The 22370-nt window shown below is 45.4% G+C and overlaps 1 protein-coding gene and 2 long non-coding RNA genes across 3 annotated transcripts; all 3 read right to left on the bottom strand.

The window, feature by feature from the left end:
* Positions 1 to 1358: 1358 nt before the first annotated feature.
* LOC135308319 (IQ motif and SEC7 domain-containing protein 2-like) lies at positions 1359 to 10601 on the bottom strand. Its single transcript, XM_064433259.1, has 4 exons — positions 10432 to 10601; positions 9427 to 9603; positions 3224 to 3273; positions 1359 to 1814 (listed from the first exon to the last, which is right to left on the bottom strand). Exons 1-4 carry the CDS (start codon positions 10451 to 10453, stop codon positions 1359 to 1361), a joined length of 705 nt encoding a protein of 234 aa, XP_064289329.1. The 5' UTR covers positions 10454 to 10601.
* Positions 10602 to 18499: 7898 nt separating this feature from the next.
* LOC135307106 (uncharacterized) lies at positions 18500 to 20233 on the bottom strand. The gene is made up of 3 exons (XR_010367838.1): positions 20148 to 20233; positions 19354 to 19519; positions 18500 to 18824 (listed from the first exon to the last, which is right to left on the bottom strand). It is a non-coding gene; the product is annotated as an uncharacterized LOC135307106 (long non-coding RNA).
* A 471-nt stretch (positions 20234 to 20704) lies between these two features.
* LOC135307109 (uncharacterized) lies at positions 20705 to 21128 on the bottom strand. The gene is made up of 3 exons (XR_010367841.1): positions 21054 to 21128; positions 20894 to 20965; positions 20705 to 20806 (listed from the first exon to the last, which is right to left on the bottom strand). It is a non-coding gene; the product is annotated as an uncharacterized LOC135307109 (long non-coding RNA).
* Positions 21129 to 22370: the final 1242 nt, after the last annotated feature.

Raw genomic sequence — 22370 nt, forward strand, 5'->3', positions numbered from 1 at the left:
AAACTCAGCCTGCTGAGTGCTGGGTGTTTCAAACTAACAAATGTGATGAGTAAAAATGGTAAAGCCACTTCATTGCTAGCACATGGCTACATGGAATTACAGATTTTGAATTTTTTTTAAATATATATATATATATATAAAAAAACCCTATACTAAATTCTAAAACAAACCTTCAAGTTTTAGAGCACTTCCACTGGAAACACTCTGGACTAGAATTCAGCTTCGCTGGGGGTAAAAATGAGCAATTATGGTAAACAGGAACCAAAGTAGCTGAGAAGGATGGAGGTTTGCCATTTTCATGTTTGAGATGAATGTTTTTGCAGTGTTTACATGCACCTGGCGGAACTCTTCCCGTGTGCTCGTTCAATCCATATGCTTACAAAAGAAATGTGGATCATGTAAATTCACAGTTATCACAGCCTTTAAAGTGTCTAAGAACTTGTGTGACCAATGCTCGGAGGTGCCCCCTGGTAGGTGGGCACCCTCCATTGCTACGGAATAATTACTGCATCTTAACGAGTTTGCTTACCTGAAATAGCAGAGCAGCTCTAATACTGATTACATATGATATCATCGTGTTAATAAAATAAGGATTTATACAAAGCAGTATTGGACTATAACATTTAAATGCTATGTTACTTGGCACATTTAGTAATGATTGCTTAGAAATCTTAACAAGTCCAGGGGACTTGTGATGAAAATACTGAAATGTTTGAAATTGGTTTCTAACGTTTAATGGTTTTGGTCTACTTTCATATGCTATTCATCTATTATACTGTCCTATCAAGTAAGTGGAATTCCTTGTAAAGTCTATATTGCTAGTTTTGTGGACTGAAAAAATTTCTTTCCAAGCACAAATGTTAACTATACAGTATATATATATATATATATATATTTATATGTATATATTTATATTATATAAAGTTTACTTACGTACTTTCATCAACCATATCAGGTCTACTTATTTTTTTTGCCCATTGAGAGTAAAAGAGCAAGAATGCAACACTTGGTTCTGTCTGACTTTTTTCCCTGTTTTTTTTCCATAGGCTAGCTTTTCATTATGTGTGTAAAATTGTCCAGGGGTTTGGTGTAAAAGGTAGCTTTCCTCAGATTCAGCAAGCAGCACGTTGTCAAGGCAAGTTTGGAAATAAGAACTAACCAGATGGTGGTGAACATCTATCCAGTAGATAAGTAAAACCAGTATGGCCTGGGCTAACTGGAATTATTTTATTTAGTAACAGCAAGCCTTTAAGCTCATTAAACGGCCTGGGTAAAAACTGACGATGTGATTTTGTTGCTTCCTCTAAGTGCCTTTGCAGCTGGGTTTGGAACTAGAGTCACGAGGAGGGTCTTTAGGCCTAGACTATGGTGCTGATGCCGCTGTGTTTGGGCTTGGTGCTGGCGGCGGCGGGCGGCGGGGGCGGCCCGTGGTGGTGCGGGCCGTGGTGCGGGCCGTGGTGCAGGGCGTGCGGCAGGTAGGGGCCGTGCCCGTGGCCGTGCCCGTGCTGGTGGTACTGGTGCGGGTGCGGGTGCGGGTGCGGGGGCGGGTGGTAGTGGTGGTGGTGGTGGTGGTAGGGCGGCGGGTTCTGGTGGCAGAACTGCGCGTGGTGCGGGTGCGGCGCGGCAGCCGTGGCCTCCGCGTGGTGCGGGGTCTGCGCGGCCGCGTGGCTCTGCGAGGGGGGCTTGCCCCTCTTGCTACCGAACAGGGACCCTAGGAGTGAGGAGGAGTTGGGCATAGTCTGGTGAGGGCGAGATGGACACTCTCGGGTTGATGTAGCTCTTCGGCGCATGTGAGGACTGCTAATGATGGACCCCTAAAAAGAAATTAATAGAAAATAAAAATTAAAAAAAATATATCTTGAAATGTTCGGAAAGGGAAAAAAAAATTAAAAAAAAAAAAAAAAAAGAAAAAGTTCACACTGACCCACAAACTCCTCCTTTAGGGTTAACATGGGTGGATTATGTTAGAGAGCTCTAGGGGAAATTTTATCTCCACCTTCCCTAAGTGGCCAGTGGGGCACTCATGCCCTTCTTAGAGGATGTTAAGCATTGGGTGATTTTCTCTCAATATTTTGACATAAAGTGATATGACTTCAAATTAAAAAAAAAAATGTCACGGAAATGTAACATGATATAAGACCTACAAGTGTGTTTTTAAAGGAAAAATACATTTTAAAATACTGCAAAAAATAGCATACTTGCTTTTTTACCACAAAAAAAAGGCGCTAGATTAAATGCAACCTAAATAGTTAAACATACAGCAGCAAATATTACAGTTACAGCTCAGATTTTAAAATGGTATTTAAATATTTATTTATAGCAGTTTTCCACTACTATATATGACAGTGCTGCTTCTCAGGCCTACCTCTGCATTTTGTGTTAAATGGAACCATACCATTTTTGCCACTAACATTTCTATGTGCTTATATTTTTCTGACCTATGGTCCAACATTCTCTATTATTTAGCCTGGAATTTAGTTGCTGAAGTTGAGGGTTTGTATTTTTAAAGAGTTATGGGACACAAGAGTAGTTAGGCAAAGTATGCTAGATTTAAACTGTAATCTACCTAAAGCAAACACAAAAAAAAAAAAAAAATAAAAAAGAAAAAAGAAAAAAAAAAAGAAAAAATCTGCAAGCTGAATTCAGAGACATGAACAGTATATATAAATGGTTTGAAGATGAATGAAATCTCATGAAATCCACATTGAATTCACCTATCTGAATAATTTTTTTTGTCCTCCCATGCCCTATCTGTGCAATTCCATGGTGTCATGACTGCATACATTTAGCAATTGAACTCGAAAATAAGCAATGGGGATGGTTGAGCATGACAGTCAATAGTTGTAGCTAAATATCAAACAGCAAGAACAGTGTACTTGGTAACAAAGAGCAAGGTGGGCTTTTAAGCTGGGACCAGACTGAAATGGTGGCAAAAGGACACATCATATCCATTTAACCATGCTGGCAGGAACAAAGGGAACAAGGTTAGCTCAAACCAAAAATGGCATTGCTCTAAAACAAGCTGTCAGTGCTTTGTAAGCTGGAAGAATACAGAGTGAATAGCCTAGGCATGCATTTTACTCGTGGCAGGCAGGTTATATATATGTGTGTATATATATATATGTTAGAAGAAAAAAGAGCAAAAAAATATGTATGTATATAAAAGAAAGGTTTGAAATGCACATCATCACATCCAGCTAGACATCAGGAACTTCCTACTTACTTCCATATTGCTGTCTAGCGATCCTGCACTGCTGCGTCGCCCACGCTTGCCTGCCCAGGACATGCAACAGCAGAGATTAGAGACTGCGACACGACCGGCGCCAGGAGCCGCGGCCCCACAGCCCCACAGCTTCAGGGCCAGCAGGGACAGCAACTCCCTGCACCTGCCTGCGTTTCTAGGGGATCAGTGGAAATTTGGAGAGCTGCTGGTGCTGGGGATCGGCTCACACGAGCGGGGGGTGATTATTTTGTTGGTCATTTGCACAACTTTTGAAGTAGAGGTGTTTGGGCAGCTGGGTTTAGTGCTGCGCTTGTGATGCTGAGCAGCAATGATTTTAAAGGGTTTGGTTTACTGGAAGCTAATCGGCCATGGAGGTTTTTTTTTCTTTAAATATTGAGATATAGTTGTGGGGTGGCATTAACTTAAATGCAAAATTTAACGTTGAAATATTCTGAACTTCAGTGTGGGGCACTGTGAGGGCCATCGGTTTTATCAATTAATCCGTTTTATCACTTCATCGGTTTTATCATTTTATCGAATTTATAATTTCAATTTCAGCTTTGAACCTCAGTGGATTTCATACAATATTCTTTCATGAGGTTTAAAAAAAACCTAAACTTAATTTTTGATCAGTAAATCTGGAATCTGTCTTGACATTATGGCTAGATTTTGTTTGTTTAGCTGTGCAGTGCTTTATCTTTAAGCGTGTTGGATTTGTACTCCAACAGTCTCAAACTGCAAAAACTTTTGCCTAAACCCACACGTGAAACTCCAGACAGTTTGCCTAAAGAGCCAGAAGACCTCAGTGGCTGGATAGGACACAGGATCTCAGATTTTCTTTCTCACTTCACAGCAGAGAAAATAGCATCTGGCTGCAGTGGAAATAGAGATTTTTAGAAGCTAACTTGTGGAGCTTTGCTTTGCAAAGTTTCAGAATACTTTCCTGGCAGGGTGCAGAAACAAAGCTGAGCTTTGAGGAGCCCTCCTGGTGCTCAGAGCTTCCCTAAAATCTGCAGGGCTTTCGAAACCAAAGCTTTCTCAGCACTCTCTCCTTGTTTTCCTGCAAGGCCAAATATCAGTCTCCACCCTGCATTGGCTGCATTCAGAGTTTTCTACACGGAGAGGTAGTTTTGGCAGAGAATGTGAGGATTTCAGCATCACTTAACCAATTAATGATGTACCCTCATCACAGACACCCCAAAAGCACCTGTGATCAGAACTAGAGAGCAGTGGAACTGCTCATAGGGCAATTCAGACTACCCAAAGGATCAGGATGACCAAAAACTACCACCTGCTGGATTTATAAGCATAGTATTGACCTGGTTGGTCACAGAACACTGCCCTGAAACAAGTTTCTTGTAAGAGCTACAGTTCCAGGCTACTGGAACATTCTCCCCTCTTAAAAAGAGTTGCTCCCCAGTACAACCCCTCTGCAGTGACATTAAATTGAGGGGAAGGCGTTTGTGGTCAAGGTGTTGTGTTTGACTTGAGAAATTCATTGGGATTTGGAACAATTTCCCTGGATGGGCTCTTTGTCAAAAGCTCACTGCTTCATCTCCTGCTGCAGTTTTAGCCTCAGCCAAACTCTACTATCTTATGAGTCCCCCAAGAAAAACTGGGTTTGTTCATCCCTTATGTTGACTCCTAGTCAGGTTTGATATTTTTCTGCTCTGATAACGGGATTAGTACTGATTAACACTCCAACCCCTCTTGCTTGCTGATGCAAACACACTGCGGCAGCCACCTCGGAACTTAGCAGTCAGGGTTGCAAATAAGACTGAGAGCTGACACGGGGCATTAAACGTGGCCAAAAATGAAGGAAAACACAACAATCCAATGCCTTTTGCATATGGCAGGAGTCACAGTCTGATCAAATAACCACGGACACAGTAAATACGGACAGAGAGCGACAGATGGAATTTTGCTCAGAATAACTCCAGGGCAAAGTAGTACTTGCAAAGCCAAGAACAAACAGAAAAATCCACCTTCAATGCCTGTAATTTCCCTCAGATAGGCACTACTGCCGTACAGAGGCTTAGTTCTTTTTCTTAAAAACAAATTGATCCCGATTCTGTGCTGACATGCAGTGTGGTGGGTTTACTCAGTAAATCCCCTGGAGCATTCCCCCTGCCAATGTGTGTTTATTCCAGACTGTTCCCTGGTCTTTGGGATAGCATCCCATCGCAGAAATGCCTCCCTGGAGCTCCAGCCTTCACATGCATCTCAGGGAAATTCTAAACTAGAACTGCACCCAAGCATGTACTGGCAGGATAATTAGTAGCTGTGGTACAAAGCAAGGTGGTATTTATCAAATCTGAAGATTAGTTTTGCTTAATATATTAAGCTTACTTTAATATTTTAAGGCTGTTAGAGTGGACTTTAATTTATAAAAATAAATTTTCAATTAATTTAACCTTATCTGTTAGATATGAATATTCCTTGCAAGAAATATCTTGAACTTACACAAGTGTATGCCTCATATATGAACATGCACTATATAGGGCCAAGAACATTTCAAATTTATAGTAGAGATATGAAGTGATTACAAGATTTTTACAAACTTAACCATGCCAAAAGAATATTGAGCTTCATTAATAAAGGCCACTGCACCTTGCAGAATGGATGTGTGCAGGACACATCACAGGATGTGTGGTGATCTCACAGTTTAGGCTACAGATCAGCTCAGTACATGGAAATATTTCTCACTCCTGCTCTGTAGTTCTTGAAACTCTTCTGGGCCAGTGAGATAACTGATAGCTAAAGACTATCAATGATTTGATATTATGATTTAGTATTATGATTTGGCTTTGAGTGTCTTGGGGGAGAAAGCTTGGAAAAAAGTTTTAAGTTAAATTACTCTCTCCAATGACTGGAGAGACCACTTTTGAGGGGGAAAGTACTGTTTGCCACCTTTACATTTTCAGCTTGTTTCTGTGTGAAACAGGTACAATCTTAAGATTTCACACTGAAACAGAACTATTTTAATCCTGGAAATACCTTTGGTTTTGTTTTGATTTTGCAGTAATCTTTTTTGGCCTGTGGCTGTTTTAGACAAGCCCAGCTCTCAGTAACAGGAACCACTGCACCACCCTCACCTGGTCAGTACTACCTGGCTGTGCCAGTTGTGGAGTACTGGGGCAAACAAGAAAACTGCAATTTTTAAACCAGTTCAGTGTGTAAATACTACTCCCACCTTACAGATTAGTGATGTGGGAATAAAGTTTGAATTCCTCTGTAAACTCAATGTAAAAGCACTGGGTCCCCCAGCAATTCAAAGTGGCTGGAATTCAAATTGAAGAACCTAAAATCAGTGCAATGGGACTGTTTCTAGGAGAAACAGAATGGGAAACACAGCCAGTCCAACTCTTTCTGCTCTGCTTTAGTGACCAAATCATTCTTCCTGTGGAACAGTGGCCATGAGGGGACATCACACTTTTCCCATCTTTCTGTAAACTCATAAAACTCAGCTTTAGATTCATTAAAATTTGCCTGGCTCTAATATTTTTGTATAAATTAAGAATTTCAAGGTCTGGAAAAAATAAATTCAGTTCTTCCAGCTCAAGAATGTGCAATAAAAATTATACATTTATCTTTAGAGAAAAATAAAGCCCTAAATATTTTTGACATATTCGCATCTTGGAACACTTGGATGTCACATTCTGTTTTATATTCCATGGAAAGAACTGTCAAGGCACAAGGAACAACAGCATCTCCCAGTGAAGAGATCCTCAGCACACCCTTCCCACAGCTGGGAGTTGAGCTGCTGTGGCCAAGGCATGGAAACACTCTCAGGAAAGGATACCTGATGGACACATCCTGCTTTTCTGTGCATGCCCAGCCTAGGAGGCAGAATCAGTCAGGGTATTTGCTAGATCTCAGAAGCTGCTGAATTGTCACTCAGAGAAATTTAGTAATTTCCACAGCCTCCATTTACTGGGATGTCTGGGGAACAGCAATGGATTTTTTTCCTAAATAGTTCTGTCAAGTACCTGTGCAGCCAAATGCTGTTCAGTCACATTTCCCTTCACTGAATAAACAGTTAAAATTTTGAGTTTGCAATGTTCACTGGACATTTACCTGCCTTCCTGCATAAATATGAAATCAGGCCATTTTCTCTTGTTTGTTAGATTTATTTTTGATTCAAGGTAGAAAGGTCTCTCTAAAAATCTACTTTCCTACAGGCCCACACACTCCTGTTCCTCCTCCTTGTTCATCCTGTGCTTCATCCACAGAAGGATTTGAGGGAACCTAACTCAGGCCTGTTTTAGAGAAGCAATTTAATATGGGATAATCACTGAGGGGCAGTATCTTCCTAACTGAAAGAGATTTCTTTGCTTTTCTGTGGATCACTTCTCCCACATTAAAAATAAAATTAGCCTCACATGCAAGCTATTCCCTGAGAGAAGGCAGAATGATATGGATCATCTCCCTTAAGTCATTCCACCAAATAACACAGCAAATAACAGGCTGGTTGTTTCTCAAGTCAGTTGCACTGCACAAGACCAAACAGAAGCTCTCCATAATTCTCAGTTATTTCAGGTTAAAATTAAGTTTAGTTGGGTTTAACAAACTCATTGATAAACCCTGCAGTCTGTGAGTGATTTCTACTTTTTGTCATGGAAAAAGGTTATTTTCAGTAAGAAGCATGCCAGTTGTAGGCATGCCCTGTGAAATCTGTTTGTGATTACAAATGTTGGTTTGTTGAATTAAACCCATAATATGAATTCAAATACATGGCAGTGTTTGAAAGAGAGGGATGAGTAATTCTAATGGAATGAAAAAATTAATCAGAAATCACATTTAGGGGTACAGATACCCACTGAACTCACATATTAACAATATGGTAGTTCTCATTCTAATGAAATAAAACCAAAACAACAGAAAAAGATGAAGTATCTTCAAATCTGAGAGATAAGAGTGGTGAAGACTAGGGCTTGATCTAAAATCCGCTGGAGCCAAGCAAGCACCAATAGTCAACTTCAGCCTGATTTTGGATCAAGGGCCTAAGTCTTTTTAATGAAGCACATGGAGATGTGAGGATGAAAGCCTAAACAGAGAAGAAAAGAATTGAAAGAGCTCACTCTCTACATATTTGTATGCACATACATATACCCACAAAACACAGGCTATCATTTCAGTTTACAACAATTTTATTTATTGCAGCATAGCTAATGTCTCCTCTTTAGTTAAAAAAAAAGGAAATAGGTAAGTAGTGTCTACTACCAAAGATATACAGAATATTGAAATTATGACTACACTGGACATCATCACTGCAATTGAAAGAACAAAGCAGAGTATGCAACACAGCCTATGAACTAAAAACCAAATAACTAAAAAAAAATAGAGTTGCTACTATCTATGGAAGTACTTTCTGAATAGTGGACATGGTGTTCAGATAAGAGTTCTTGTCAGTGACAGGAATCTTTAACACTGAAAGATTACATGGCTATGCCAGGTGTGAGGCAAACCATCAAATAAAAACATGCCCAACTTCCCCTGGCTTGCTTTGGCTAACAAATTGTATCACCACTGCTTTCCAGTCTTTAACCAGTTAATAAAACTTAAGACACATCAGTGGCTTTGTGGGTTATCAGCATCCTTGTCCAATAGGGCTTCTTTGGTTCTGTTGCAAAGAGTACTTCACAACAACCTCTTTTTGCAAGAATTAGGAGCTGTGTCTGAGTTACAGAACCAGAAAAGAGCATCAGGGGCACACTGGTGTTACACAGCTCTAGAGAGAATTTAGTAGGGCTTCACTCAGTTTCATTCATCGAGGTGGTGACACAGGTACACTTGAGCACAGAGTACACAGAAAGCGCTCGTCACACAGAGACCAGGAGCTTTCCTTCCCTTTCCAGGCCTAGTCTATGAGGGGGAAAAAGCAAAGGCAATGAAAAAAAAAGAAAGGAAAACCAAGTGAATTGCTCCTAGCACAAGTCAGTCACTTCTGTTTTATTAAAAACATACAATTTTTCCTCTGTCTTCACTGTCCTTTAAAAGTTTCTATAGCAACCTACAACGGCTTTAATACTTTCAAACAGCAGCCGCTTAACAGAACAAAGGTAAAAAAAAACAACCCAAAACAAACAGAAATTAACCACGAGCCGAGGAGGGGGGAGTAAGGAGCTACTTGGAAGTGTAAGATTCCACCACTGCTATTTGTGGAGGCATGCAGCGAGCCGGGGAGGAGAGGCAGCTCTTACCTGCTTCGGACAGGTCGCGCAGGGAGGAGCTGAGCGCGCTCCGCTTCAGCCCCTCGCCGCCGGCGTAGCTGTCGTCCAGGCACGCCCGGGGCAGGGTCCCGTTCCCGGAGTCCTTCTTCAGGCTGGAGCACTGCGACATGCTGGGACGCACCACCCCCTTCTGCTTCTCCAGCTCGGCTGCAACACACACGGGGGCTTTTACAGGGGTGTTTGTGGGCATGAAACAACCCAGAACGTCCCACAGGGAGTTTCACCCCTCTACCCACAGCTGGATTTCTCTTTTGGGAAAATGGGATAAAATTTCATCTTCAGACACTCACGGGACTACCAGCAAAATGTATCGGTTTGGACCATGACTTCCTTACTGACCACAGGAATTGCAACCCGGAAATGAAGAAAAATTCAATGAAGCTTATTGGAAGAGCCATCATTGGGAATTTCAGTGTGAGGTAAATTGCCCTTAAAATTCCTGCTGTAATTTGTGATACAAATCACAGAGCCAGCTCTCCTCTGTCCACATTATCACTAAAATTCTTACAGGAATTTATAGTACAAATCACGGATCCATCTTTCTTCTCCACATTATCCCTAAAAATTCCTGCAGTAATTTATACTACAAATCACAGACCCAGCTCTCTTCTGTCCAAATTATCCCTAAAATTCTTCCTGTAATTTATGCTACAAATCACAGACCCAGCTCTCCTCTGCCCATTGTTATTTGCAGCTTGTCCAAGATGAATTCCACTGCAGCTACACTGCAGTAAATAGTAGTCAATGAACTCAGCCGGGGCTTAAGGCATTATTGGCTTTTTCCTTCTTCTCAAGATAAAGTCACAGAAAAACCCACATTATTTTGAACTTTTACAGAGTTCTAATGTGTTATACTCTTATACTTTTTATTAATGGTAATTTTTAATTTAAAATTTAAATTTTCCAAGGGTAATATTACTTTTTATTATTTTGATTAGCTGGAAAATGCTCCATTATATGTACCTTTGTACTTACACTCTATTCTGTGCTTTTCCATTTCTTGAACTTCTGCAATTGATTCCCTCAAATCATCTGTAAACTTCTTCCTGTCCTGAGGATTTGGTGCATTGAAATTTATGAGTACTTTGATATCTGCTCCTGGAACAGCTGACGTGAGCCGAATGCCATTGGGATAATCTGGAAGAAAAAGGCAAGAAAAACTAAGCTCTGATTAATACAATTACTTTTCTTTTAATAAAAATACCCACAAAACCGGAAAGCTTTTAGTAATATTACCACAGAGGATACAAAGTCAGAGAAATAAAAGTCTGACAGCATAAAATTAGAATAAAAATCCCTAAGGTACATTGGAACAGCCTAACTGTCAAATACTGAACAAATACTGAGAGATATCTTTATGTAGCTGCTGCCCTTAAGGCACAATATGCAATATATATCAAAAACAGTAGGGAAAAAAAAAATCTAAGGGGATATTTTTTTTTCATGGAACAGATCCCATGATCACCTTATCCACTTGTGACCAAAGTTTTGCTGAGTGTAAAGGCTACTTGAAGACATTTCAAATGCTACAAATTATCTTTTACTTTTAACTCACCATTTGCGGGTGAGTTGACACACAAACAGGTACAGATTTAGTATTTCCTATTGGATTGTTCTCCCTGTACATGCTACTTTCCTTTTTTTCTTTAAAATGAAATTAAAAGTATCTGTGAAATCACATACTGAAGAAGTAAAAGGACTGATTTGGTTTTTTCACCCTTCTTTTGACCCATATTATGGACTTTTAATAAAAGGCAGATGTTTCAGGAAACTGTCTTTGCCTCTTTTCTAGGTGTACTTCTGAAGTTTTAACAGCTGGTCAAAAATACCTCCTGGTTGAGACAGAATGTTCATTTACAGAAAGATACTCAGAATGAAAATATGTTCTGTGTTGAGAGCTTTGTAACAAGCTAGCTCCGAGCTAAAGCTCACAGTGAGATTAATTTGACCAAGATAGAAAATGAGGGGAGTTGCCTTCCAATTAAACTGTGTCCTTGGCCCGCGGATGAAGTAATGCACCGAGCAGGTGGTGGAGAAAAACAGCCTGGGAAAGTAATAAGTAGTTATACCAAAATAGCACGTAAATAGCTGATAGCTAGTTAGCCAATGGTGAGCTGGGATTTTGCACTACGCATGAGCTAATTAAAAGGTGTATAATAATCGGTAATTCGGGAATAAAGACGAGACTTGTCGATCATCATATGGTGAGCAAGTCTTCCTTCTCCATCAAATGGTGACCCCGATGTCGACGACTACGGACAGACACGGCTGGCACGGATGGGGAAGTAGGAGCGGGTCCTTCTGAAGCAAGGGGGGGACGGCAAACGACCACTGCGGGTCGCGGCCCTAGGAGCTATAAATATAGTCCTAGCCTACGTGCTGCCGAAGTCTGTAAGCCTTGCAACAGCGCTGATTAGAAATGGAAAGGCAAGCAGCATATGATTTATTTATTTGCTTTTTAAAAAAGCGGCAGATTAAAGACATGGACTTGCAGAGAGAGCTCCCACAGTTGTTAGATTACGGGTACGCTACAGGGTTGTTTTTCAACCCCCATACGGTCCATGAGCTAACAGAGTGGCGTAAGTTCGGGACCAGGAGGGCGGTTACGCGCACCGCGGGACAGCCCGGGGCAGACGCGGAGGCGAAAACGCGTATGCCGGCGGCGCTCCCGGTGCTGTGGCGGCGGAACGGACCGAGCGCTGCGGAGGCGGCGTACTCGGTGCCGGCGGCGGTTACGCGCACCGCGGGTCCAGTGACACGCGCAGTGACAAAAACTCGCACGGCAGCTGTCCGTGGGGAAAGCGCACAGATCGTGAGGGAAGTGCCGGCCAGGGCCAAGCCGGCCAAAGCGAGACGCGGCAGCCAAATAGGTGCTAGCGGTGGTGGACGCGCACCAGTAACGCGAAACCCGAAAGCTGGAACTAGGAGGGCTTTTACACTTTTTGCAAGCGCACAAAAGCACCAGCGGTGTGGGACGTGCTCCCGCTGGCTGCGGGTGTTGGCGCAGAGCCAGGGGGAACCAGCCCGAGCGGAGATCCAGGCCGAGCGGAGCCCAAAGGAGATCGGGGCTGCGCGGGTCCGGGCGAGAGCGTTCCTTTCCGCACCCCCGGGATAGCGCAGACTGAGGCTGTGCCGGAGCACACAGGAGACGGGTGCGGGCAGACATTCCTCAAGCACCGGCCTGTCACAGCTGCCTAGCAACCACAGCAGACAGCCCATCGCAGCAATTCAAACAAGTGTCTGAGAAAAAACAGGTCAGGAATTTCCTTCAAGATCAGGATAGAAAACTTCTGAAAATTCACACAGTGCTTCATCCAGATGTTATACGGGGCATTTCACCCAACTGTTCCACAGACTTTACAGTTTGTTTACCAGTTTTTTTTGTAAATGTGTTTGCTTTTCTAAAAGTGATTGAGTATTTGGGTTTGATGGCTTTGAGTTTGATGACTTCATTTCCTTTTCCTTGCCTGAGGCAAGAACAACCTTTTAGGGGGGCAGAGTCTAAGTAAACTTCCTAGTTTCTGTTTGGACTACATATGAGAAGATTTAAACTGTAATATTTCTGTATACTATGGGCTTTATAGTCTTTGCTTTCTTCTATTCATTAAGAGATGGCATTAGATAAATGGATGTAAATGTGCTAATTATTTTGACTATCCTTAATTTAAGTGAAATTATTTGTGTTTAAGATTATCTGTCATCTTTTTCAGTTTTGTTTTAAAATATCTATCCAAGATTCAAAGTTTTAAGAATTATTGATATTAAGTTTATAATCTTTGTTATTTTTAGTTTTTGTAAGTAATGCTGATAGATAGTGACTGTTGTTAATACTAGATGAATACTTTGGGAAGGTTGTCTTAACCCCTTCAAGCACTTCTTGTTAAGGAGTTTTCAGATTTTTGTGATAAGAATTATTATTAAGATATTGTTGCAGTATTTACAGCCAGCTTTCATGTGTTTTTCTATTTTTTTGTGTGATCACCTACAAGACACGTGTCTCTTCAGGATCCTGTCTTTTTATTTCCTAACTATTTTGATGTTTCTGAGGGTTTTTATCCAAATTGCCAGTTTTGTAGTTCTTTTAATTATTATTACAGAAATACTCCAGCAGAGAATTCAAGAAGTTTGCTGTGTTTGGAAAATCTCTGTCTTGACAGAAACTTCAGAAGGATTCAATTATTTGCTGGTTTGATTGGTTTGTAACCCTAAGGTTTCTTGTTTATAACAGTTGTTTTTAAAAGCCCTGTTTAAAAAATGTGTTAAGTGACACTCACCAATTAGAGTTTGGGCTCTGGCCAAGCTCTAGCTCTATTTGGATGGAGTGACTGACAATCAACCCAGATGTTTTCTGCATCAAAAAGTATTCAAGTCCTTTTGACTTGGCAATTTGACCATCTATGACAGCTGAGCCATTTTCAGAGGTGATTTGGAGAAACATGAATCCGGACATGGTTTCTCCAATTCTCTGTCATTTTAAGGTTTGTCAGCTGTCGCAGACTCTGGGATAAGAGTTCAGTGTTACAGTGTTTAGTAATTTTTTTATTTTGTATGTGTTGTTGATTGTGTGTATTATCTAAATTAATTCCTAATTACTTTTATTTTAACATTTCTTTATGTAACATTGCAAAATGAAACCAGGACCCATTTTTCACCTCCAAGATTTTGAGAAGATTCTTCAGTCCTGCAGGGATGTGGGATTTGTTTCTGTTTTAACAGGTGCCCTGTCTCAGCTTGAAAAGAAAACGGGGGAGCTCAGGGTATTGGAGTGGCTCTCTCCACCACTACAGCAACAGAAAACTGTGAGACTGAAAATTGAAATGATTGCATCCCTCATAAAGAAAGGACGTTTTAGGGCAATCCAAGTTACAGGAGCAGAGCCTTCCACAATACGATTGCCCATTAAAAAGGACACGCTTGACTGGTATTTGGTGAACTCTGGGGAGCTCCAGGAAGCCCTTTTAGGAGCTGGAGCTGTCGTGGAGACTGGGAAAATGCATCCTAGTCCCCTCCAGTGGATGACAGAATGGGACTGGATAACAAAGCCCATTTGGAGTCTGTCACCATTAAGGGGGGCTATCACGGCCTTTACGGACGCTGGTAAAAAGTCCAGGAGAGCAGCCGTGACATGGAAACAGCAAAGACAGTGGTGACAACATTTGTTAGATGCAGATGCCAGGGACAGTCTACAGACATTGGAACTTTTAGCTGTAGTATAGGCAATGATGAATTTAAAAGGTCCTTTGAATATTGTGACTGACTCCCTTTATGTAGCAGGAGTAGCTGCCAGGGTACTATACTGGGGGAGGGGATATCTTTGTGTTTCCTCTCCAACAGGACCCTTGTGGATCCCCGCGAAGTGGACTCGAGCTGATGTTCAGGACCATTGCGGCCTTGTCACCGGAGGACAAAGAGAAGGTGCACAACCAACTGACGCTGATATTGCGGCCCTATTTGCAACGCCTCCAGCCCTACTCTAACGACGCGCGATGTGCCTGTGTTCATCTTCCTGACGATTGGATCGAGTGGTGTCAGGACCTTACAGTAGAAGTAAAAGCCCCTCAATCACAGCCATGCTTGGACTGTGGGGACAATAAATGCGCTGCATGGATCGTGCTAGACTGTGGAGGCTGTAATAAGGTGTTTTGGTTGGAGCAATCGACCGTTCGGCAGAACTGGTGCCCAAGCTGCCGATTCTCCTGGAACTTGCAGAACTCGTGGCAGCGAGCACTAAGGGATTTTACAGGGCTTGATTTGAGAGGATCGTTAGACTTGTATGAAGCCCCGGAGCAAATTATTTTGGCATATGTTACTTGGCAACTTAAGACCTTGTGTGAGCGAGTAGAAAAGCAAGTGCGTACTCACATAATAGCTTCGCGCTGTCGAAAGCTTGTGCCCCTCACACAGACATCCACTGTAGGACCGATTAAAAAAGACTGTGGGGTTGAGGAGGCACTAGACGACTGCATCAAGCAACTTAAGTCCTGTTCTCTTCGCTCCAGAGGGACTGCCAAATAGGGCAACCCACATTCTGGAGCAAGCTGAAACAGGTAGTAGTAGCTACACTTTTACCTGGAGGGGCAGCTAATAAGGCCATGAATTTGGCCAAGCAATTAGGCTGCTGGGCCAAAGACGAACTGAACGCCACCTCCCAGGTAGTGGACATGCTGTCTCAAGATGTACAAAGTGTAAATCATGCAGTATTGCAGAATAGAGCAGCAATCGATTTCTTATTATTAGCTCAAGGCCATGGTTGTGAAGAATTTGAGAGTATGTGTTCTATGAATTTATCAGATCATTCTGTATCAATATGCTATACAGATATTGTGTGATAGTATTGCTAATGCTTGTATTACCATGCTTGCTTAATTGCATACAAAGAATGGTGAGTCAGATGATGGAAAGGGCTTGGAAAACAACACTTCCGGCTCAAAAAGAAAACGGGGGAAATGTTGAGAGCTTTGTAACAAGCTGGCTCCGAGCTAAAGCTCACAGTGAGATTAATTTCACCGAGATAGAGAATGAGGGGAGTTGCTATCCCGATTAAACTGTGTCCTTGGCCCACGGATGAAGTAATGCACAGACACAGGTGGTGGAGCGGGATAGCCTGGGAAAGTGGTGATAGTTATACCAAAAACAGCACGTAGATAGCTGATAGCTAGTTAGCCAATGGTGAGCTGGGATTTTGCACTATGCATGAGCTAATTAAAGGGTGTATAATAATCGGTGATTCGGGAATAAAGACGAGACTTGTCGATCATCATATTGTGAGCGAGTCTTCCTTCTCCATCAGGCACGCGTTGTTTCCTGTGGTGGTCACACTGGGGTCTTTGGTGGTCTCTGAGGCCGAAGGCTGTGGTCTTCCTCATGACTGAACTTTTGAACTTTTCTCTATTGTGCGTGCACTGTGGTCCCCTGGTGCTTATCTGAGTACGTCTGTTGGTTGGATCAGCTTGGAGACAGAGGAGCTCCTTAGTCTAGGCTTCCTGCATTCCCTGGTCTTCTCCTGGTGTTATGAGTAAAAAAGTGATCTGTAGCTATGATATTTTATTAAAAATCCTTTCCTAGGATTTTTCCCCTCCTGAGGAGCTGAGGGCCTCAGGAAAGAAATGTAAACAATAACGATCTGCTGCTGTGGAATGCAACAGGTGCATCTTCCATTGGTCCATGTGGATTGTTTTCACTTGATGACCAATCACAGCCAACTGTGTTGAGCCTGTGAGCAGTCACAAGATTTTTGTTATGCATTCCATTCTATTCTTCTTCTTTGTAGCCTTCTGGTCATTTTTTCCTCTCTGTTCTTTTAGTATAGTTTTAACGTACTATTTTAATAGAATATATAATAAATCAGCCTTCTGAAATGGAGTCAAGCCTCGTGTCTCCACACCTGGGGTGTTCGCCCCAACAGATTACCCATTTTTTTTAAGGCTGCAAAGTTAAACAGGTTGGGCCAGTTGTTGTGAGTTGAAATGTTGACTATTTGTTGTTGCTAGCTTCATGTAGCAATCACCTCTTGTTAATAGTTTTTCTTCAATTACCTGTTAATGGTTAGAAATCAAGCGCAATTGTCCCCCTGCTGATTCCCCAGAGCCTGCAGGTAGCAGGGTGGGGGTGGTGACATCAGAGCTAGTATGCAGATGAGAATGCATTTCACCAAATTTTGCAATTTTCCAGGAAAAAACCCCTAAAAACATTGAGCCGACATAAAATTAAGAAACCTAAGTAAGGTCTAAAGGTGAGGAACTTAATCCAGTATGTGCTAAGGTCCTTTTTACTCCTCACCCTAACCTGAAAGGATGTCACCTAGAAAGAGGACCTGGAATGTTAGACCAAAGAAGCAGAATTCCCACTACTCCCTCGAGGATGGAAGCCCCAGCTCTGCCTGCATACCAGCGGGCACAGCTGCATCATCCTCCTCCTCCGTGCCACTCCTGGGAGCAGCGGGGGTGCGGGCGACCTGTCCTTTCTCCCCAACCTGAGCTGAATGTTTTTAATAAAGGCATTAAAAAGGAGAAAGATCTCCTGCCCTATTTATGACACTGGTATTGTCCTTCATAGCAAGAAGCTTCAGAAATTTGCATTTTCCTATGCCCTTTGTACCTTGGCAGAGGTTTCTTAAGTAAAAGGTTAAAATTCAACACATAATTCTACAATTTAAAATTTAAATGCTTAGTCCATATTGCTAACTTAATTGAACCCCCCAAAACCTCCATTTCAACAGCAGCCCCTGACTGGCTTCTGCCTGCCCACACTGTGGGCATCCACGGCTCCTCCTGGGCATGGAGCTCAGTCAGTGCTGGTGCTGGGTGGGCTTTGCTGCTGCTGCCACCTGGACACTGGAGTGACCACTTGTCCTGGGTTGCAGTGTAAAGATGTATTCTAATCCCATCCTCAAGAACTGCTGAAACCAGGAGGGGCATTGTTTCTTCCTTATCTCCTGTTAATGGGCCCATCAATGTCTTGCCACATGACTCAGAGATAACTCCCTCCCAGAGCCATTTCTGTTTCATGGCTAATCAAGGACCCACAGCATGAGGCAGAATGATATCAGCCCACTGTGAGATGCTCTGCCCTTGGGGGAGGAGCTAAGCATCCCCAGCTGGATATAATCTGGGTTTTGGGACACAACAAGCAGTCTTTCCACTGGATTCCCAGAGGAACCGCCGCCCTTACCCACTGCTTTTCCAGAGGATGAGAGCTACCAGATTGTTTCTACAGGATCACCACTTCCACAAGTCCATTTCATCTGGACTGCTACCACCACCCTAACTAGCAGGGTGTCAGCAGGCTGTATTCTGAGCCTGTCAGTGGTTTTTCTTTTGTATTATTGCATGTGTTTTGATTTTTTTCCCTTTTTCTAATAAATTGTATTTCTGACTTGGAGTCTCTCACTGGTTTTGCTTTCCAACCAGAACAAAGATCCTTCTCTTTATTTAAACAGAAGAATAGGTCATTGCCTACCCTGCAAGCGGGGGGTTGGGGGGGTGGGGTGGGGGGGGTGTCACCTTCAGTGATTCCTAGAGGGAAAGGCCAGGGGGCTCAGGGGCAGAGGGAGGGATGTGTTGGTCTCAGGAAGGGCTGGAGGGTGCTGGGCTGGTCCTGGGGTCCCTAGAGGTACTCGAGTTGGCTGGGATGGGACAGACAAAGATAAAAAAAGGGATGAAGGCAGCTTGGGGAGGCCCATGGGGAGAGCAGGTGGCAGTGGGATCTACAGTGTAAGAGGAGGCTTCGTCGTAGACGGTTGTTCTGGGGTCCTCTTCACAGAAGACTTGAGAGGGCTGTCCAGGCCCTTACTGCTGCTGGAGGAGCTGCACATGCTGTCTGGCTGTGAGGTGCAGACACCGTCTTCCAACTTCTGTCCCGAGGTGTTCCTGTGCAGAGAGGAGGTGGCTGAGGCCCCAGCTGCCAGTGGCACACAGGGACCCTCGTGCACAGCAGGGCCCAGAGCTGGCAAGGCTCCCCAGCACGGCTGGAGCTGCTGGCACAGCTGGGCCCAGCTGGACAGCTGCCCCTCAAGGCCCCGGCCAGCAGGGCACGGCTCTGGGCAGGGTCCCTGGCCAGGAGCGGGCCCCAGAGCGCCTCTGCCTTTCAAGGGCAACCTCGGGACTGCTCTTTCTCCTCCCCACTTCCCTCTGCCTCTGCCCCGTGCCCCTGGGGCTGCTCTTGGCCAGGCAGCCTCAGTGGGAGCCAGCTCTGGCTGCAGCCCCAGCGGGCCCCCAGGACAAGGCCCAGCAATTGAGAGGCCAGTGGAAGCACTGGGCAGCAGCAGAACCCTCAGCAGAGTTATTTGGACAATCATGGACTGGCCACAACTCCACTGCAGCCTCAAAGGGAATGTTCCCTGTCCACGTTAGACTTTCAAAAGAAGCTGTTTGAGGGGGAGAGCAACAAAACACTCACTGTTTTTTGTTCCAGGAATACCCGAATCCAAAGCAGCACAACATGAAGACGAGCTCCAAACAAAGGATGCCTGCCAGTAACCCTAGCCAGCAGCCTGTTCCCTGACAGAAACCCCTTCCGAGGCCATCCTGGGCATTCGGAACTGGACTTGTGGTGCCGGCTGCATCTGTGCGAGCAATGGGGAGTGTGAGCCCGTGCTGTGCTGCACTGCTGAGCTGGCAGCACGGTGGATACGGGCAGGACGTCCTCTGTTTCCCCCAGAGCTGGGGCCTGCAGGCACCTTGCCGGCCCTTGGCACAGGCTGTGCCAGCCAACAAAGCCCAGCAGGCCGGGAGGAGAGCCCGGGGGCAGCGCAGCTGCTTGGGCAGTGGCTGCTGCAAGGGAGACAGGCCAAAGCCATCCCTGAGCAGCCACTGCCAGCCCTGGCCCTCCCTGCCCCGTGACAGCTCCCCCAGCCCCAGGGGACAGGCTCTGGCCCTGTCAGGACCCAGCGCAGCCCCTGCCCAGTCGGGAGCCAGGGCTGGCTCTGGCCCTGGGCTGGCGGCAGGGCTCCCGCTCGGGGCTGCTCCTGTGCCTTGGGCCTCTGGGCACTCAGGGCCAGCTCTGCAGCAGCTGCAGCGCCAGGGACGTTGCTGCACCAGTCCCGTTTCCCCGGGGCTCTGAACCAGCTCCAGAGGCCTGGATGCCGAGGCGCCTCCAGCTTTGGCTGCTGCCGGGCTGAGCAAGGGCAGGCCCTGGGGGAAGAGCTGCTGCCACACAGCCCCGGCCAGGGCTGAGCCCGGCACAGCAATTACCTGCTGTGCCTGTGCCCGTGTCTGCCATCGCCTTCCTTCCTGCAGCTAGGGCTGCCAATGAGCCACTGCTTCTCCCTGAGTGCTCCTCCTCCTGAACAGCCTTTTGGTCCATCACTTTAAAAAGGAAAAAAGGGACAACTGGATCAAATGGAAATATTCCCCACTGCGAGGTGGCACCTTCAGGAGGCAATGCTTGTCTAAGTCATAGGTAAAGATCAGGAAAAAGCCCAGGTAATTGGGGCTGGGCCAGTGCACTCCCTTGTGCAAACAGCTGCACTGCCTGATCTTCTTAGAGACTGGGAAATGGCAGGGGATCTCAGGCTCACAGTACACTTGGGGCACCCTATCAGCTAATGCCAAATTCCATCCTGCAGAGGCTGGGGAGGAATTGCAGCCAGGCCAGGCTGGGAAACAGCCCTGCAGGGCGTGAAAGCAGCAGCGGGGCAGCGAGGCTGCCATGGATCCCTTCCTGCTGTGCCGGGCACGGCGTGTCCAGATGTGCAGCCAAAGCCCCTGGCTGCTGAGTCCCAGGGGCAGCATGAGGGAAATGCACCCACCTTGTCTTCTCTGCAGACGTTCCTTCAGCATTTGCCACATGATTTCTAATGGGTCCTGGAATTTCTTGCCTGCCATGTCTTTGGTCTCTCCTGTCAGAGGACCTTAAGAGAAAGTAGTTCCATTTCCCAGCAATGGACCCCACAAAAGCAGGGCTCAGCCTGAGGGGTCAGCAGGGACACACTACTCACCCCTGCCATGGGAGCTGGGCTTTTGTGCAGCATCCAAGGTAGGAGTTGGTGCAGTCGTTGCTCCAGATATATCTGTAACACAACAGCCACAGAAGCTTCTGTCATGTGGTCCTGACCAGTCAGTCAAACATTACGCCTTGGTGGGACAGTGAGAACATACCTGAAGAATGCTCGGAGGGCTTCACAACTTCAGAGCGCCAGGCTAATGGAGAATCCTTCCCAGCCTCCCAGTCTGGAAGCAAACCAAGATGAGAACTGTTTCCATTGTATGCCAGGGCTGGCTCTGGCCCTGGGCTGGCGGCAGGGCTCCCGCTCGGGGCTGCTCCTGTGCCTTGGGCCTCTGGGCACTCAGGGCCAGCTCCGCAGCAGCTGCAGCGCCAGGGACGTTGCTGCACCAGTCCCGTTTCCCCGGGGCTCTGAACCAGCTCCAGAGGCCTGGAAGCCGAGGCGCCTCCAGCTTTGGCTGCTGCCGGGCCGGGCAAGGGCAGGCCCTGGGGGAAGAGTTGCTGCCACACAGCCCCGGCCAGGCCTGAGCCCGGCACAGCAATTACCTGCTGTGCCTGTGCCCGTGTCTGGCTTTGCCTTCCTTCCTGCAGCAGGGGCTCGCACCGAAGATGGAGTGCTTCCTTCAAGAAATGCCACCTTCCACTGAAGCACTATGTCCATCTCTTGACAAAAGAAGGGAGACAGCTGCATCAGATGGAGCTGTTCCCCACTTGGGCGGTGGCATAAGAGGTAATATTTGTGAAATTTATGGAGCAGGAAAATGGCCAGGTTACAGTGGCATGATGAGAGCACTTCCACCTCCAAACAGCCACCCTTTTCCTAATCTGCAGGGCTGGATATAGTGGGGGATCTCAGGGTGTGTTACAGTTTGGGCATGGCCTGTCAGCTGATGCCAAATGCCTTCCGGCAGAGGCTGGGCAGAAGCTGCAGCCAGGCCAGGCTGGGAAACAGCCCTGCAGGGCGTGAAAGCAGCAGCGGGGCAGCGAGGCTGCCATGGATCCCTTCCTGCTGTGCCGGGCATGGCGTGTCCAGATGTGCAGCCAAAGCCCCCGGCTGCTGAGTCCCAGGGGAAGCATGAGGGAAATGCACCCACCTTCTCTTGTCTGCAGGGGTTCCTTCAGCTCTTTCCTCATCTGTTTGGATGGTTGCAGGGACATCTTATCTGTTGTATCTTGGATTTTCCCTGTTAGAGTAACTTAGACAAAAATGTTTCCATTTCCCAGCAATGGATCCTACAAAAGCAAGGCTCAGCCTTTGAGGTCAGCAGGGACACACTACTCACCACTGTGATGGGAGCTGGGCTTGCGTATAGCATCCAAGGTAGGAGCTGGAGAAGCTGGAGAAGTCCTCCCTGTAGACACATCTGTAACACAACAGCCACAGAAGCTTCCGTCACCTGGTGCCTGCCCGCTTGTCTACAATTCTTCCTTGGTGGCACACTGAGAACATACCTGCAGGAGGCTCCAAGGGC

Source organism: Passer domesticus, chromosome 9 (assembly GCF_036417665.1).
Source record: "Passer domesticus isolate bPasDom1 chromosome 9, bPasDom1.hap1, whole genome shotgun sequence".
Lineage (NCBI taxonomy): Eukaryota > Metazoa > Chordata > Aves > Passeriformes > Passeridae > Passer > Passer domesticus.

Bases quoted from the DNA above. Each gene is read 5' to 3' on its own strand.
- LOC135308319 (XM_064433259.1), bottom strand. From the start codon at position 10,453: ATGGAAAAGCACAGAATAGAGT. The intron at 9,604-10,431 runs GTAAGTACAAAG...TGTGTGTTGCAG, and splicing joins GGAAAAGCACAGAATAGAGT to CCGAGCTGGAGAAGCAGAAG. The intron at 3,274-9,426 runs GTAAGAGCTGCC...TGTCCTGGGCAG, and splicing joins GCGCGACCTGTCCGAAGCAG to GCAAGCGTGGGCGACGCAGC.